Source organism: Netta rufina (assembly GCF_964035555.1).
Source record: "Netta rufina genome assembly, chromosome: 1".
NCBI classification, from domain to species: domain Eukaryota; kingdom Metazoa; phylum Chordata; class Aves; order Anseriformes; family Anatidae; genus Netta; species Netta rufina.
This window is the reverse complement of record NC_140123.1, coordinates 74,854,822-74,874,653: the sequence shown is the minus strand read 5'-3', so window position 1 is coordinate 74,874,653 and position 19,832 is coordinate 74,854,822. Positions and strand designations below refer to the sequence as shown.

The window sequence follows — 19,832 nt, the reverse complement described above, 5'->3', positions numbered from 1 at the left end:
CCAGAAAGAAGCTAACTTAAAGTATAAGATGTATGACAAACATAGCGGTTAGTATTCCCAAACTAATGTTAGTGTTAAGCCAATGTCATAGCTGTGTCAATTACTGATCTAATATATATTAAATTGAATAAACCTTATGCCACATATGTATAAAGACTGTAGAGATATTCTATAGACCATATATTTATATACATGCATGCACACACAGAGTTAAAGAAGCATGTTCCTCTATTTTATTTTTTTTTCTGAAAGGTTCACTTACTTCTATTATTCTTTTCACTGAAAATGACCTGTTATCCTGCCCTTAAGCATGCTTGAGTCAAAATAAGTACTGATAGCCACTGGTTTAGACAGCTAGTAGTATTCTCTTACCTGGTAGAACTAATTTAATTGAAAAACAGGCAGTGATTGATAACTATGGATTGTGAATGTATTTAAAAATGTTTCTATGCAGTATTTTAAATAGCTAGATTATATTATTAGGGAAGTTTTGACACAAGTATTTTGAAATATATTGCAATACAAGATAAAGACTTAAATAGAACAGGTTACCCAGAGAAGCTATGAATGCCCTATCCCTGGGAGTGTTTAAGGCCGGGCTGGATGGAGCTTTGGGCAACCTGGTCTGGTGGGAGGTGTCCCTTCCCATGGCAGGGGGGTTGGAACTAGATGGTCTTTAAGGTCCCTTCTAACCCAAATCGTTCTATGGTTCTATGAAATAGTTCTCTACATGTTAATTCTTTTTAAGAGTGGATTAATTTTCATATTTATAGAAACATCTGAACTTGGAGTTTACAGTATTAAAAAAATAGATAACTAGTCTGTTTGGAAGATTGATTCGCATGAGACTGCTTGATATTCATTAGTTTTGCATCTTACAGTTCTCATAGCTTGAAATACCTGGGTAATTATTGCTTCCCTAAAATAAACAAAATAAGCTGATAAAAACAAGGTAGAGATTAATGTGAATGATGCTATTTCTCTACTGAACCCTTAAAAATTTATTTTGACATTTTCTTTATAACTCTTCTCTGACTAGTACATTTTTCCCAATAATAATTATATTGATCCAGTGGATCTTGCTGTGCAATTTTCATGTTTTTTTTTTTTTTTTTTTTAATTGCTGGTTGTTTTTTGTTTGTTTTATTTTTCAAAATACTGTATTTAGCACACGGGAATAGTTTTTCAGATAGAGAACTGTTCTAAGAAATTCTGAGTTCATTGTTCTGAGCTTTGTTTGCCTGCACAATCAGAACAGCTTTGCTAACTAAGAGGTTGAGAAAACATCTTTTGAAATCTTGAGGGCAGTTACTTAAATAAATCTGATTATCAATGCAATGTGGCATTTCATTTCAGATGTGATATTTTTAGATTGCTATGGCAAAATGAGTTCTGGAATTGTGACTTTTGTAACCATATTACCATACCTAGAGTTGGGCTTGTGTTGGAAGAGCAGGTTCTGCAAAATTTTATACAGTTGTTTTCTGCTTTTACACATACAGAGTCCTTAAGGCAAATGGAAAGCATGCCATGACTGGTTTGGAAGGATACGATGAATCCCTCTGTGAGTTAAACAAAGCCCAAAAAGCATGACTTACAATCTACTTCAGTCTTCCTATTCCCTCCCAGATATTATGTGGGTGTTCTCAAGTTTGTGAGCTTACCATGAAAGTAATTTTCTGTAAAGGTACAGAGTTCATGTGGAGTAGGGCATAGAGGCACAACATTCATCACTTGGAAACAGATGTAAACATCCTGGTTATTACCAAGAGAAGGTATATTAAAATAGAGAAAGAAGGAACATTTTTAACTTTCATTGGCAACAAACCATTGGTTTGACTCAGCTACTTTTAAAACTACCTCCTTGGAAGAGGTTAAGAATCTGAATAAGTATATACTGTCTACCGTGTTCACCTTTGCTTTTGTCTTCAACATGTATGTGAAATTTAATTTGGTATGATAGAAATAAGTTTAACTGAAGCATATATTATCCATTGCATAGAGGTAACAGACTATTTTTATAATAAAAAAAATACTGTTAATATTATTACTATTTGCAAGTTCATATTTTAGTGGAAATAGTACATAGAATACCAATGAGTTTAAAAGAGAACACTGAAATAATTCTGTTTTAGCAAACATCCCCCCAGATGACCCAGTCATTTCATACTATTGTGTTTCCAAAGATGAAGTTTGACATATTTCTACCTCTGTTTGATGCTAATTTATTCCTTTTTCAACATAGTGTGTTTATTTGAGATTCTAAGGGATCTTCCTAGTGCTAATTATCTTAAGTTTACTCCTTTTCTCTGGTTCTTCTATTTCTTTGTCCCTCTTGTGAGGTGTGATTCTCTCCAACATACTGCATTAAGACTTTAGGAATTGTTTCTTGTTTTTGTTTGTGCTAGAAAAAAAAAAGAAAAAAGAAAAACAAACAAACAAAAAACTTTTGATTTGCTGGTTTAATTCTCTTGTTTGTTGTGAAGGCAGTGTTGTCATGTTATTCTTCCAGGCAATGTCATTAAAACTTGGCTTCATTTTTTCTTCAAAAAGTTACTAAATCCAATTTTCAACAGAAGGTCTTTATAGTTAAATTCAGGTGTTTACTGGAATTCAACAAATTAGGAGTTAATATTTTTCTAACTCGTTTTATTTTTTTACTTTGTTGTCCAACTTTGTCTTCGAAAATATATATTCGGAACAGACAATTGCCATTTCTAACACAAGTACTTGTTTCCTGTAGTTGAGATGTGTATTTAGTTATAACTGAAGTTTTCTTTAGTTTATTTAAAAGTGCTAGTTTGTGGCTTCATGGTTGAAGCTTTATGCTATTAGGCTGAACTATTCTCTGAAAGGTAACTTGCAGCTGTTTGAAGTTTGAAAGAGAGTTGTTTTTCCCAATTATGAAGAACTAAAATTTAACAAAGGTACATTTCGCCAAGTCATGCCAGACCAGTGGCACTGCATAGTGTATGGTTCAATGCAAAGGTTGTTCTGATTTTTTTTTTAAAGACCTTTTCTATGACTTTTTTTTCACTCCCAATGAAAACCTGCTTAAAGTTGAATGGTGAATACCTCTTCTCACACTTCCTTTCTATATTGAAGAAATTAGAAAATGACTTTGTCTGAAGTGTATGTAGTAAACATCTGTCATTAACACTTCTTTTAATTATATTAAACATTATAGAGGATAATTAAAACTCATGAAGGTACATTTCAGTATGCAATCTGATCTTTCTCAGCAGGAAAATAGCAATGATCAAGGAGAAAATATAGAATGAGAATAAATTAATGCCAAGAAGTATTTACCTTGAAAAAATCAGACTGCTCAATGCTGCCTACTACAACTCCTGCTAGGTTTATTGTAGGCGAGTGGTGTTGTCCAGGTGCAGAAACAGGCCGGGTTGCTGCCATTAGCAGCTTGCCGTGAAGCAGCCGTGAATTTGTAGGCATTCACTGGGACAAGAGGTAGTTGCATTTATTCAGGAAATACTTTTGATACCTACTTCCAGTTTCAACTTGAGACTTAGAATTTGGATTCGTCAAAATGATTTCTCCATTGAATATACCTGGTTCATATCTCTGACATATTTGCTCATGAGTTGGGGCAAGACTGCAGAGTGAGAGTACAGTAGGCAACAGGTACAACCTGGAACATGGGAAGTTTGCACTATATACTAGGAAAATGATTTTCAGCATAGGCTGGGGAAATGAGGAACAGATTGCCCAGAAAGTATGTGGAGTCTCCATCCTTGGAGGCACTCAGAGCTCAACCAGTCAACCTCCTGAGCAGCCTGCTCTAGCAGGATGTGCTTTGACCAGGAACCGTGACTGAACAGCCTCGAGAGATCCCTTCCAGTGTAAATGATTCTATGACTCTGAGCTTTGCATTTGAGATGCAGTTAGATGCATGTGTTGCATGTTACCTGTCACGAAAGTCAGTGGCTTTAGTAAATATACTTCTGTGTGGAAGGAAAGGCAGCACACATTAACTATTTCATTGCACAGAATTCCATTTTCAGGCTACTTTTAGAGATAAGTAACATTAAAACAAACAAACAAACAAACAAAACCAACACATTATGCTGTATGAGTAGCTTCAGTAGAGAGTTTCTTGAGTATTTGCCTTGTGTCCTCCATAAAATAAAAGAACAATACTCTATTGCTAATCTAAGCTGCAGTTGATTGAGTTAGATTTCTGCTGCTGGGATAATTGGACACTGTTTCAGAAACGCCTGGGAATTTCTTGAGGCCTGTAACACAAGTTGCCATACAAAGTTCCCAGTGTGCTGTCCTCTAAACACACAATCCTCTATAAAAAGAATGCTCCAGCCATCCGGAATGATCAGAATAACCCCTCATGTAAATGTGACCTTCTCCTTGCTTCACAGAGCCACTGTGTCTGGATCCGACTGTCACTCACAGAGGCACTTTCTTTCACTTGATTGAGTCTTGAAAACAAGCAAGATATTTGAAATTTCTTCTAGTTCTACTACATCCAAACTGTTTTACTCCTACTGGCCCACCTTAAGATAACTTCCTGTGAACTGGTTTGGGAACTGATATGTAGCTTAAATGTGGAGTGGCATTTTTTTGAGGGTTGGAAATGCAGAGTAACCTAGTAATGTGCAGATGTAATGCTTTGTTGTGGTGGTGGTTTTGTTTAAATCCTACTACTGATTTTTAGTTATAACTTGTAAGCCTTCTAGTAAACAAGTTGATTTTTGTACTGACCTGCACGGTACTAACACTAGTAAATTAAAAATCTGGATTAAAAAACAAGTGTGCATGTAATTTTCAAGCAGTTCTTAATATGAATCATACAGGATGGTGGCTGATAGTTAGTATTCCAGATACAATGGCTTTTAATTCATTTGGTTATAGCTTTCCAGCTTGTTTGTTCATTTGTTTTATCACTTAAAAACATCTTGGCTTACTGCTTATTTTTCTTAATAGAACTGCCTTTGGGGGGCTGTAAGCTGCATGTCTTTCTTACGTAGCATATTTAATATGACTTTGTTATCCCTGACTGGTCAAATTGGCACACATCCTTCAAATAAAATGAAGTGTAATTCATTGCTGCTGATGCTTCCCAATGATTTCTGGAAAGAGTGTAAGTCCAAGGATCAGGAGCAAAACATTAATCAAGTAATTTCATTATTGGTTTTTTTTTTGTTAATTCTTTGGAGAGTTAACACAGTAGGAGGCCAAAATTGCAAATACTGTAGCTGCTTAAAATGCATTTATTCAATAATGTTTAAGTAAGTCTGTTGGTAAATAGGTCACCAAGAAATACATTTTCCCCTTGTTCTTAGATTCTTTGTATATCAAAGAGTAAGAAAAGATGAAAGCCAAGTTTCCTAACACATAGCCCACCAGTTCTGTTGTAATATGTTAGTGAAGGTGTTGATGTTTCCTCTCTCGTTTTGTGAATTTTCACCACCAACCATGAATGATAAACAGAATCTTCTCAGCCTCCCAGCATTTTGTAAGGGATATAGATGGGTCTGCATTGCATTCTGAATTACATTGTAGTTCTTGAAAATTCCTGTAGTTCTTGATCATTCACACTAGCAACAGTTGGTCAGTAGTGGAATTTCACTGAAAATCTGAAAAAAAAAAAAAGAATCAGTAAGGAAAGGAGATAAACGTTAATCAAAACAAACAACAACAATAACAACAACAACAACAAAAACAGAATTACAGTAGTATAATTCTTCAGACTAATAATTTCATGATGCTACTTAGTTTTTAATTATAGACACAGATTATGAACTGGCATTTGTATTTGGCATTCAACAGAACAAATTATTGGTAGGAATGAAAGGTCTGACCATCTTCAAGTTAGCAGAGATGAACAACATACTTCTGAAAGCAGTGTGGGCTAGCTGCAGTTGGAGGATTTCTTCTCAGGGCCTGTTTTGGGGCTGACTTTGATGCCCACTGAGGTTAATCGTTTTTTTTTTTCAATGATACGATGGAATTTTAATTAAACCTTAAATGTTTATAGAAGACCGTATTGTGCATGTATACATAAATTAATGTTTAAGGCTGCTAAATGTTTCCAGAGTGCAAATTTTACAAATAACATGTTGTGCTTTTATGCTGTTGATTTGATCATGGAGAAAAACCAATGCTGATAACCAGTGAAATTACAGAAGTATTGTTTGTGATTCATAAGAAGTCCCAAACATAATATATTACATTCTGATACCAAGTACCTCTGCCTCATTATAATACAGGAGTTACAATAATCTTCTACTGTTCCTTCTCAGCAAGCACAGAAAGAGACTGATCCTATTCAGAAGCTGGAGAACGAACGTAGGGATAACTTCTCAAAGGCCTGACCAGCCCTCTTTAGAACTACTATCTGAAACCTCAGAATTCCACTGTTTATGCTTTTTGTTTTGATTCAACAGGAGTTATATTATATTGTTGTATTCTAACAAAATAAAAAATAATTTTAGGCTGTATTTACCATTTTTAAGAGTGTTGTTGTTTTTTTTTTATTGTTTCTTTATAAAACAATAGATGGTGGTGTTTAATTTGCAAAAATGTTATATGTATATAAATTATGCCATCTTTAGTCTCATCTGTAATTCTATTTTAGAATTGATACAATAATGTCATAGGTGATGAAGGTTATGTGTTCCCTAAGCACTTCCCATTATTCTACATGCAGGCTTTCCAAAATATTAATTTCAAAACTGATTTTAATCTTCTATCCTTCCAGACTCTTTGATTATCACTAATAGTATTAACACTTAAGGATATCCCTATTAGCTATTTAATTACCCCATCCACTTTACAGTACACAGGTTGGACAGGACCTGCTGTGCATTCCAAAGGCCTAACTAGCAGTTGTTTTCTTATATTCTTAAATTTCATCTAGGCATATGAGGTAATGAGGTGCTGCAGTGATTTTAATATTTCTTTCTTAGGTTGAGTGATTCATTCTTCTTTCTTCTAGATCCACAGGGTGAAATATAAATTAGCGTGCTTTAGTACTTTACTTTTTAAAGTATCTAGTTCATTCCAAAGTGAAAACTGTCCTGTATTAGTATGACCTTTTGAGAAATGTCATAGCAGTAGTATTGATCAGTGACACAAGTTATAGAAGTAATGCAGACAAGGAGCCAGAATCTCAGCTGAAGTCTGTATAAATCTCATCTGTCTCTCTCAGTTGGAGTGATGCTGATGTTGCAATATTTATGCAAAATGGGGAAGAACTTGGCTGCTTTCATATCTCTAAATTTAGTGTGTGGGTGGGCCAGGACAGTGAGCAGTTTATAACATCTCTGTGCAGCAAAGTTAATAAATCCATTTTCTACGTGACCTCTGTAAACCTTTCGTCATCCATTAAAAATGTTGCTGTGCTGTTGACAATAAGTGTCAGTAGCAAGGAAGACAGGAGGAAGACCTAGCACACTTATTTCCTGTAACATTAAAGTCACTATAATTATGGGTCATTTGCCTTGTTTCTTTGGTAATTAAGAGTTTTAATTGCTTCTAGTTCTAGGGAATTAGTTAAGCTTTTCATTATGCATATTGCATTCCATAATCATTGTCTCTTCTCTTACACTAAGCTTACTGACATCATGGAAGTCAATTAGGTCTTTCAAGGCAGAGCAGTGAAGTACATTTCTTTGTATGGACTGGATTAGAAAGTTTCTGAAAAGCCTTGATAATGCTGTTCTGTGCAACATTTAAGCTTAGTCTTCAAAAGGGAGAGCCTGCCAGGGCTTCGTTTACTGTTTGTGAATGCATAGAGTGCTTAGGGTCACAAACTAATCTGTTCTTAAGAAGAAAACCTTTAGGCAGAACTGTACTTCAGTCCTAACAGTTGTTCCAGGATTACATATTTGCAGTACAAATACTGATCAACAGCTGAAAATATCACATTGATCAAAACGGAGTAGGAAAAGAAGGAATTTAGAGAGTGTATAAAGGAAATTAACACAAGAGAGATCAGTTTGGCTCCATTGCCTCCTTGAAATTCATTAGTTGAGGTTTGCTTTATGAAATGCAAGGTAGAAGGCACATTTTGCTTTTCCTTGACTGACTCCAAGTAGTTGCTGACATCTTGATGGGCAAGGGCAAATATTTTAAAAAGAAAAGGAAGCAGAAAGGGTTTGCTTCCTCTTTTCTGATCCAGTCTGATATAGGTCATAGGTATACAACATAGAGATATATAGTGCATCTATTTAGTATGTCTTGCAAAAATGTTGTCTTTGATCATAAAAAAGTTTTTACAGGTTGCAGCTTGGTTTTCTGAGATCACAGCCAGAACAAATAAACTTTGTGCATCCTTAATCTTTTCTGGTCAAAGTGTGTTTTAAGGAGCCTAAAAGATGCAGTGTACTGATGTATGTTCTCCCAGTGCATCAAATCTCAATTCAGTCAAAAGTTAAATTAAGTTTAGTAATTCATTGCTCTTACCCAGCAAGTATCAGTTGCCACAATCTATTGTATTGTGAAGAAAAGGATAAGAAAACCCATCCTGAGTATGTAGGAAGGGGTTTGATACTTTGGTAATGACTGCAGAGTTTACCAAATGCCTAATGGATGAGAGAGAAATTTATGATAAGGCAGAATTGCAATGTCTGAAAGGTGTAGGGAACATTGTACTTATCATCCCAAAGTCTGTATTGAATTACTGAAATGACTTGTGGCAGTGATTTTTATATTATTAGTGTATTAGTAGTAGTATATTAGTAGTAGTAGCACTGCTAATAATATTGATAATAGATGCAGTCTGAATTGCAGAACTGTTAGAAACCGTATGTCAGCATAGGTCAGAATTCTTGGGTGCTTGGACACTAAAGGTTGTTTTGTATTGTCTATGACCAAAAATTCAAACTCAAGACCACTTAACATCAAGAAGAGATGCTGTATTTTATACAGGAATGAACTCCAGAAGAATTATTGTCTGTTATGTAGAAGTTCAGACTAGATGATCCACCTGAATTTGTATGAATCATTGACAATCCAGTTGAAATGTGTTTGTGAAATTGTTTTAAGAGTGTTTTAAATGGTGCTAAAGTCATTTGGCCCATTTCATATCCTTAGTATGGTCCTCAGCTAATAGTACTGCAAAACTACTGGTGTAGTAAATAGTAATTGCTGTCTTTCTTACAACTTTTGTTGAAAGGAAAAACTTTATGTTCAGTGTTACTAATTACCAATTTTTTAAAAATAAAATGACTCTGCCATTATAACACAATTTAAAATATGTAAACATATTTCAATTTAATTCAATTACTTTAATTCTTCAATATGATATTTCATGTCTGGGAAATGTTTAGGTTTTGCTGAAATGTATCCTAGCCACAAAGTATGGAAAAGTTCTATGAAGTGGTACACTGGCCAATTGCAAAAACTGCAGTATTTTTCAGATATATGCAAAAAAGTTGAAAGGGCAAACTTTTCAGCACTTCAGTTATTCATACATATTATATTTTTGAGATCTAAACAGACAACACTATAAAATTACTGCAGCAGTGGGAGGGATAAGAAGTAGCATGGGTCAAGGTCTAATTCTAAGTCAGGTGTTGAAGAAGCTTTCTAATTTTTCTTAATGAACCATGAGTTAGGCAAAACAAACATTACTGAAGGTGGGATTGTATCTTTGTTATAATCATATTTACTTTTAATGAATTTTCCTATTGTATCTGGAAGTTTATTAAGTAGTTGACTAAGATCATGATTTTTTCATTAAATCAACCATAGATATTATTTTCCAATAAATCTGTGTAATTTGTTTCCCTAAGAATACACCTTTTATTGTTTTCTTCAAAGTTTTTCCAGTCTTTGTGTATTTTATATATGTGTACCTACATAGATAATGCATACTATATGCATGGTATAAAGAGGTAGGATAGTTCATTTCTGCTACTTTGATTAGTTTTTTTTACAACATTTCTATTTTTACAGTTGGTGTATTAATCAAAACCAAATAGTGAAAAGTACTTTTAGATTGACTTACAAAATACTAGATTTTAAGTGCCTGCTTTTTTTCAGAAAAAAAAATAATAATAATAAAATAATAATAATAAAAAAACAAAATTTTTAATCCAATAATCAAAACTAACAGTAATTTAACCAGATTAGTAGATTAGTATGAAATGCTGAAATACTGAGGAGTTGAAGTTTTAAACAAAATAGTATAGCATTTCAATTTCCAAAATACTACGTTATATATTTATTATTGAATATTGTACTGTTAAAGTACAAAATTCACACGTATAATGTATTCATTGTTTTTAACAACTTAGATTCCATACTGCAATCTTGAATTATTTTGACTATTTTAAGATACAGAATTTTAACTGACTATACTGCCTCTTCTCTAAGAGTAACAGTCCAATATAATTGCTGATTTTCTTTGTCAGCATTGCTTTGGAACTAAGAAACTAGAATGTGAATTCATGAGCACTCTTTTGTCAAATAACTTCTGTCTTACTTACCTAGGGTCCTAATATTGACCTGGGTACTGTAGCCTTTGCCACTCTCATACACATAAGAAATGTCACACCTGCAATTGAAAGCACTACTTTTGCCATTTTACAGGTTATAAAGTTATAGAGTTATGTTGAAGGTATTTAAGCACATGCTTTGCTTTAAGCTTGTGCTTAAACCTATCACCAGAAAAGGATTTGCTTAGGAGCATCTGGATAACCAGTTGTTGGGATTTAAGTATGCATGTAGATGCCTTTTTGAATTGAAATGAATTTAAAGTTAATTACCATGCAGATGTTCCAGTTGATAGGTTTACCCTTGTTCTAATTAGGGATGTCTAGGCCAAAAATTGAAGTTTGCTTTCCTACTAATTTTTATTCAGTATCATTCTCTCTTTTTAAAATAGAATATACAAAGTTTGTATTAACATTTTTTTTTTCACTTCTTTCCCCTCACCCCTTTGTTTCTCAGTGTCTTGTGTTTGAAGATTCACCACTAGGAGTCAAAGGAGCACTGGCAGCAGGAATGCAAGTGGTTATGATACCAGATGAAAATTTAAATCCAGATCTTAAAAAGGAGGCAACTCTATTGCTGAACTCCATGGAGGACTTCAAACCAGAACTCTTTGGCTTACCAGCATATGATTAATGCCTAGCGTTTATGCACATAAGCTTGACTGGAGTTCACAAAAGTGGAATTAAATATTGTTAAGGGTTTATAATTGTTTTGCTTTATCTCTCTCTCTTAAAGCTAGAACACAAAAATCCTGTTGACACCAAGTCTTCCAACCTTTGAAAGTTGACTGGAATATTACTTATTTGCTGTCATGGTAAATGCTAAATTAAAGCAGCATTTCATCTTGTGAAGTGAATCCAGCCTTGTTCTCTGTAGATCATAATGTTTTCTGGGAATATTATGAAACTATTTAGACAATTTATGGTAACTGCACTGGAAGCTTCTTGTTCTGTTTCTCCTTGAATGGCTTACTGTTTAGCTCTTAACCAGAAATCTGTTCTGGATTGGCTTTTATCCCATTACATTGTTTTTGATACAGTTATCGCTATCAACATGTTTATCCATTTCCTCATCCTGTAGTTGCCTGTCTATTCCCTTTAGTATCCTCCTGTCATTTTTTGTAGTTATTTGCCAGGATTTCCTTGTACTTTCTGCATTTTTTTTTTCTCTTTGGAGGTTTAATGAGATGACTTCCAGAAATCCCATACGACCTCTATTATTCTTTAATTCTGTGCTTATCTTTTTTGGACATGTTAAATACCTACTAGAGGTATACAAGGTTATATGGTCCAACTTTTTAACCAAAGTGCTTTGCATCTTCCTTGTTTCCTTACATTCTTATCTTCCATGTTGCCATGTTGCCCTTTCATACTTCTGAAATAAATTCATCCAGTCTCATTGTTTTAATGCTGATAAAGTTAGGGCTTCTAACTCATTCATACCCAAATAGCTTTCTCTAGGCCATCCTTACTTTTCTGCTCTTTCTTGAGTCCTTTTTTTGGTGTGTTCACTGAAAACAAGTCTTGAAATCTGTTTTAAAATAAAGAAATTTTACTTTGGGTTGATTTAAATACTTAAAATTGATTTTCCTGACTGCTATAATTTCCACAAATTTTTTATGTTGTCATCTTTCCCTCTTACCTTTGTTTGCGGAATCTTGTCAAGGCACAGGTAGGCCTCTTAAGAAACTGCTAGACATAGACAGGTTTTGTTAGAATCCAAAAGTATATACATGCCAAGACGGAAGCAATGTCTTTCACTTTTCATTGTTCAAAGAAAGCTGTAGTGTGTGGGTTTATTACTTTTATAAAATAAATTATAGCATTTAAAAAATAACTTTCTGATTTGTTGTCCATAAAGTACTCCAAAAATCCTGGTAAAATATCTGTCCCCATAAAATCAATGTATATGAAGTTAGTCAAATAAGACAATTTGAACTTTTTTTTTTTTTAATATCATCTGTTTTTCTGTGGTCTTCCTCACAAAACCTTTTCTAGGCATTTTTGGTGTTCACTGTTTTAGTTGGAAGGTTTTCTGTTCAGGAAAAAAAAAAAAGACTCATTGATTCATTGATGCTTCGGTGCTTCAGTATTTAGCATGACTTTCCTTTTTTTTTTTTTTTTCCCTCCAAAATTAACAAATAAATAAATACATAAATTACTTTTATTTCTTTTCACAGACTGCTACAATTTTCTATTGCTGTGGTCTGTTCATAACTCAAAAAAAAAAAAAGACTATTTTATTCCATATAGTCAGTCAAATATAAGCTAGATGGTACTAGAAGATCCTTAATACATGTAGTATAAAATTTTGAAGTTTAGTTCTTTTCTTTTACTTTTACTTCAAGGATCTGGAAGCATTGTTTTTAAAAAGGGTAAATACTATTTCAATGTAGATATTATATAATTTCTTTAAGCCCATGGATACTTACATGTACACAGTGACAACAAACCACCCCATCCAAATTAAATTCCATTTCAGGTCTTTCCTGGCAAGATAACAGAAATATTGCTATATATCTCCTTCATTTACTTATGTTATATAACACAAAGTGTTTCTGTAGAGCAATAATTCTTAGCTTTCAAGTGTAAAACAGGTGCCTGATGGGATCCCCTTCGTTCATAATTACTGAATTCCAACAGGGAAGTTACTACGTAGAACAAGCTTTAATAAGCTGTAATTAGTAGTTTTTTTGAAAGTTTGGCATATGGTTAATTTAACTGTAGAGTTTATTAAAAAAAATAAAAAATGAAGCATATCTCATTTGCAGTTTACCTCAAAGGAACTACTATCAAAATCTTTTTATTTATTTATTTTTAAGATGCAGAGAATAATAAATATAAAACACCACAAAATGAGAATTACTTTACAAGGAGAAGTAATCATGAGATCAGTAGACTCTGCGATCCTATTTTAACAAGTTCATCACATGTGGAGAATTTAGAAAAATTTCACTTCTTAACTCAAAAGTAAGTTGCATCCCACACAATTATTTTTCTGTGCATTTAAATATCCCACCTGACAGTTTTCAGTGAGATTATTGCCCCAAACTGCAATCTCTGAATCTCAGCCACATGTGATCACCCTTCCTTCCTTTCATTAAAATTCTATTCCACATAATTTGCTACTTGCTCTTGACCAGTTTCTTGGTCCTGTGCTCATGGTTATTAAAGCATCATTGTTAGCTTTTCTCTTGACTATGTACACACAATTAAATTGTTCAGGAATAGTAATCTCAAAAATCTTGTCATCTCCATCGTATAAGTGGTGGATATTCATGGCAGCCATAGATGACTGTAGTCATGAACCATATACCAAATATCAACATATGTTTGTATATATTTCTTTATCCACTTTTGGTTTGATTTGTGGCTGTGTAGCTCAATCATCTCAACAACATCTGTTCAGGAAAGAAAAAAAAAAAAAAAAAAAAGATTAAAAACTTGGATCCTTTCCCTTCCTTCCATCTGGTGCTTTACAGATGAAGTCCTGTTTTGACTAAACTAAAAAAAATCCATACCAGATCCTGGCTACAGATCATGAGGACATGTGAGCAATCAGGACATTTGAATGCTCCATCTGTGTTTTGTATTAAGAGGACTGTTAAAAACTAATCCAAAAAAATCTATCCTCTAACTCAGCAAGCAGACTTCAATCCCAACAAATACTTAAGTACATGCTTAATTCATTTTAATTAAACATAGAAAATAAGCACCAGCTTAATTTTCAGAATACATTTATTTTTAATGTAGAATACGTGCTTTAGCCATATCCTGAGAATTCCAGTTTCCAAGGAATAAAGGCAAAACTTCCTGACCAAGTTTTTGCTATTTTGAAATAGGGTAACTACAGCAAGATGGAGCCATTTTATTTTATTTTTAATTATTTTATTTTTTTCATTGTTAAAAAGTAAAAAATGAAAAGGAAGAAGAAAATGTTAGTGATCTATGAGGCTTTCTACTGCAACTTGAACTCCTTTCTGCATCACAAGTGAACTCCATTTTACATTTTACTGGAACTCTGATGGGATTCATCCTGATAGGAATTTCAGGTTGCAAACATAAACAGGAGTTTCATTGAATATATTGAGGTGAAAATTCATTGCATTCAGAAATTATTCCTGTTCCAATGCAATCTGATGTCTGTGAAGGTTGGCATTTGCCTTGTACAAATAAAGATCAGAAAAAGCTGAGATGTTCATTCCTCGCTTGGATTAGATTTCTTTCTAAAGAATGCTGTAGAGTTAAGCCATACAAACCTCTGCCCAGAATCAAATTCATGTTGCATATATTCCAAAAAGTTGTCTTCAGTAGAAGCCAAGTTAGATAAATCAGAAAAAGTTGCAAGAAACTTCGTATTTATTATGAAGAAATTAAACGATTTTCCACAGTGTTAAGATTCATCTGTATCTTTAATAGAATTAAGCTTGAGATTTTGTTGATTTTGTTGTACTACATATTACATGCTTCAGATATTTGTTAATGATAGAGAAATTCACTTTTTTTTTTTTTTTAATCTTGATAAATTTGGACGCCAAGAACACTACTTAGGCAGTACAATTCTGAGCCATGTGAAAAGAAAAATCAATTTACACGTTTCTAATTTTCCACTTCAAAATTTCAGCCAAATGCGAAACACAAAGTTCGGTGAATAGAATTTTTGCCAAGGTAGTGCAAATATGTGGAAAGACTGGAATAGAGGAAAAAGGAACTCCCTCAGTACACTCTGTCCCAAGCAAAGCCTGACTGTCATCAACACATTATGTTAATTTTCCCTTTGGCCGTCACTTCACAAATTGTAGGTTTAATTTCCTTATTAAAGCGAAGGACAGAAGGAGGAAGAGAATTTGAAGTAAAGCACATACCAGAACTTCTGAGTGCTGAGGAACCTACCTCAGCAGGTATGAGTATGATGAGGCTGAGTGTGCTGCAGGCTGTGTCCTCACCAGGTAGTCCTGTGCAATAAAAAACTGATTTTAGAGGGCAGGTTGTAGCAACATATGTTGAGAAAGGATGTTACTCTCCTGTTCTTCAGTCCCTTGACCTATGGGCTCTAAACTATCATATTAAGATTTTTGCACTTCCCTCAGTCCCATGTGGCCTCAGCAGGGAGAAAGCATTTCAACTGTCACCCCTTTTTTGCAGCCTTTTCCTCAGAATATCTGCAGCATGAAACAGGAATGTGAAGCAAAATATTAGGAGGATAATTGTAAATACGATTGATTCAAAAATTAGCAGAGAGGACATTACTTAGTGGAGAAAAATAAAGTGTTAGAAGAATGGAACTAGAGACAAGGAAGCCATCCATGGTGTAAACCATCTAGAACCAAAGACACCAACGAAGTGAATGAAAAGGAGACAGAGGAGTCTTTAGGAAAAATGTAAAAGCAGTAATTGTAGGGGGAAAATATTAGCATGAAAAAGAATCAAAACCCAGGTCAAAAGCATATTCAAAGACATTGTGATATGAGGTACTGAGAGAGGTAAGAGGTAAGTTTCTGAAGCATGTTTCTTAGAACCACAGTCCAAAGAAAATGGAACAGTTGAAATACAGAATCGAAGATTCTAGACTATTCATAAATAGTATTTGATGAGCATCAGAACACAAATAAGTATAGAAATATATCAATAAATGCCTTAGTTACGATGCTGGTAAACTGTGGTAAACTTTCGGTTTTGACTTTGAAATTTTGAATTGCTTGAACAACTGGAAAATGGAAGAGTATGTCATCAACCTGAAGACATCTATCTGAAAGAAACTGCGTCATACCATTGTTCTCCATTATGTTTACCTCAAACTACATATTGATGGAGTGAATTCATCATTTCTTCAAAGTCAACAACATCCCTATGGTAACCAGAGCAATTTTCCTGCAGAAAGGGATATTTAAGAAGATTTTAACTGTCTTTCCTATGTAATATTCTGGTTAATTTAAGTGTGTTGTTGTGTTTTCATTTACTTCTTATTTCACATAAAGCGATAACTACATAGCCAGCAACTTCTTCTCATTTAAAGGACTGCAGAAGTTGGAGTACAGAGGTTTAATTAAGTTCCTGTAGATTTTACAAAGTAGTTTCCACCGTATCTTCTGGATGTCTTGCTAGTAATGTAATTGGTTACCGCTATCTGTATAACTAAATGCGGGCAATGTGCCTAATAGTAACATTATCCAATCCAAATCACTGTATGACTGCAGGTAAATAAAATGCTGAATTACACTCAGTTGTGATAAAATTGAAGAATTAGACTTAAAACTAGAGGTTCCTTGACCATATCACCCTTGTACATTCTGTGAAATTCTTCTAGGAACTGTTTAGTGGAACTGTGTAGATCTATGACACAGAAAAACACATTCAGTCATGCAAAGATGCAGCTTGTTTAGCAAAGAATGTATATATGGTATTTCCACAAAATAGTTTGATTTCTACTGACTTTTTGCAAAGGCAGGGTAGAATTGTACATAGACAAGAGGAAGGATACACAGATACATACACATGAGTCAACCATTTTGAGCTTCCTTTGACTCTCCAAAAGGAAGTGCCTGAGACAAAGAGGAAGAGTTATTCTATCTGTTAATGAAAGTATTGCTTTGGCAGAACAAACATCCTCAGTATTTTAGATACACAAATTTTATCTCCGTTCCCACAGTTTTATCTAAGGCACATGGACTTCAAAGGTATGCAAAAATGTGAAATGCATTTAGGCTTTACTTGTAAAGAATTATCTTTATACATTACTAGAAATGCAAACAAGCATCTCTGTGAAATGCCTGTACAAAACTGAATCCAATTCTTGCAGTTTCTCATGCTGTTTAGTTAGTCAGATGCTCAGTTTTGTTAGATACTCAATACCTCAAGCACTGGACCAGGGCAATTATGATCAAGAAAAGATGAAATGCTACACTAGAAAAAACAAATCTTTAATATAAAATAAAATTGTTTTTCCTTTTCATAAAATGCTGAAGATATAGTGTTATACTCTGTGAAATGTATTTTTGCTGTAGCAGAATGTAATTTCAGCAAAAATTAGTTTTATCACATAGGCATACATGTATTAAATTAGTTTTATCACATAGGCATACATGTATTTCACACATTTAACTTGCTGCAGAGTATCCACGGAGACATGGATTTCATAAGACAGTCCTAAGTAGGGAGAGAATTGTTTTCATTGCCATACCAAAAAAGTGGGAGGAATGGAGTACACAAGATGGTGTAAAACAAATGTTAATCTTTGCTAAAATACCATCTTGAATTAAAATTGTGAAGACTATGCAAACCTTACTAAGCCATTTTATTACTGTATCTTCATTGCTCGAATATGATCCAAAAGTGTTCTATTTTACCTGAAAAATGGGAAAGCTGATTTCCCATTGGATTTCCAGATGGCTTATGACTGCAGCCTTGTAAACATATTGACTATGGCCCTCGACATTGTTCTTATTGATGGCTGAATCTGAAACATTGTAAAACCTATGGCATTCACTTTCTTTGGACCAAAAACATTAGGAAAATGACTATTTTTCAGTGCAACACAAGGCAGCAAAATATAGTGGATTTTTTTTTTCCCCTTTCTGAATCAAATCTTACTGTAAGGGAATTCATTAATCATATCATTTCATCCTGTCATAATTTCATCTTGTCATATTTCTTTAGCCTATGTTATATAACTCTGATTAGTAATGATTTTATCAAATTTATAGGGCATATATATAAGTTACATTTGTGGCTGGAAATGAATTTATTTGTCTAGAATCTACTAAAAACATTCTATGCCTATCTGATTAAATTAATATTTTGTGATTATGGTTGAAGGGAGGTGGTTTGTGAAATTGTGTAGGGGGCATGGGTCCTTTCAGCTCTGAATTTCTAATAAAAACTCAACTGTATTAGGAACAGTATGCAAAGCTCTTAGAATGACTTTTTGACAACTGGATGTAAGGAGCTGGTGCACAGCTGTTATTTGTGCACTTTTTAAAACCATTGCTGTACCTGATAGGAAATGCTCCCTCTAAAGCACAGAAGAGGGTGCTTTATCTTTAGTGAAGTTCACACCCATGTGAAATCTTGCTGAAGAAAACCAAACAGCAAAATCTACTAGCTCTACAAGACAAAAAGCACTCTCTTCAGTAAAGTTCTTCCATACCACAGAAGTCCGTGTCTTGTTCCCTCTGACTTCCATAAGATTCTGTTAATTAAAATAATGAAATAATAAAATAAACTGCAGGTTTATACTCTTGTGTCAATGCACCAGTCTCATAAAGCTGTTCTTTACTAGTTTCATCTATTATGACAGATCTGAAAGAAAGCATATTGAAGACCTTGCTGTAATGCTTCTGAAGACTGAATCTGTTGTTTCAGTTGGGATACTGACTTGTCTTCTTCCTCCTAGTAATAGACTTCATCAGCTGGGAGATTAAGATGACCGCTTTTCTCCAAGGCAGTTCAAAGTGATGGGCTCATGCTGAATACATTCACAGAATTGTATGCACTCCCAGAAAGGGAAGATGTCTTTTTGCAAAGTCAAGATGCAAGGAAATCCTACTACATCTACATATTCACAAAATCACAGAATAGCCTGGACAGGACCTCTGGAGGTCAGTCACCCACACTGTAAAGAACTTATTTCCAGTGTTCAATCCTTACTTGCTGCTAAACATAACTGCTCAGGGTCTGTCCAGGCATCAGTCAGCAGGTAATGGACAATCACATTGTGCATCACAGGTCTTGTACAAAATTTTATTATAATTATTATGCTTATAATAGTTATAATTATTTTCCCTTCTTTTTTGTCCTACTAAACTGCCTTTACCTTTTTTACACAGTTTTACCTGCTCTACCCCCCAACCCCCCGCCTCCTCCAACCCTTTTTTTCCCCCCTCTTTTCCCTATTCTCTCCCCCATCCTACTGAGAGCTGGGGGGAGTGAGTAAATAAATGGCTGTGTGGTGCTTAGCTGCCTGCCAGGTTAAGCCACAGCAAATACTGATCCAGAGGTCAAAAGGAGAAGTAAAACAGAAAAGGGAAGAAAAAGGGAGGAAGGGAGCAAGGAATTCTGCCCTGCCTATTGAGTTAATGCCAATCCTTCTAAGTCAAGCTAATCATCACTTCAGACATGGAAGATATTTGTAATTATGAAATCTGATCGGCATTTCTTCTTCCTAGCTGAGACTCCATGGGCTTTAAAAATACAGGATGTTTCTCAGATGACATGTGATTAGGTTACCAACCTTTCCAGGAAATGGAGGTAAAACCTTATCACAATAAATTCTGCTTTAAAGAGAGAGACTGGTTAAAAGACTGAACACTTAGTATTACTGCCCCACAGGGAGGTTTACATTCCCTTTTCCAGTGATACTGA

The 19,832-nt window shown here is 34.3% G+C and overlaps 1 protein-coding gene across 1 annotated transcript in view; it reads left to right on the top strand.

Moving 5' to 3' along the window:
• Positions 1–12,495, top strand: part of PUDP (pseudouridine 5'-phosphatase) — a 79,903-nt gene extending 67,408 nt beyond the window's left edge. Inside the window, exon 4 of the mRNA XM_084294000.1 lies at positions 10,930–12,495. Within this exon, the coding sequence (XP_084150126.1) occupies positions 10,930–11,106 (177 nt within the window). The 3' untranslated portion in view covers positions 11,107–12,495. The remainder of the gene's footprint in view (positions 1–10,929) is intronic.
• Positions 12,496–19,832: the final 7,337 nt, after the last annotated feature.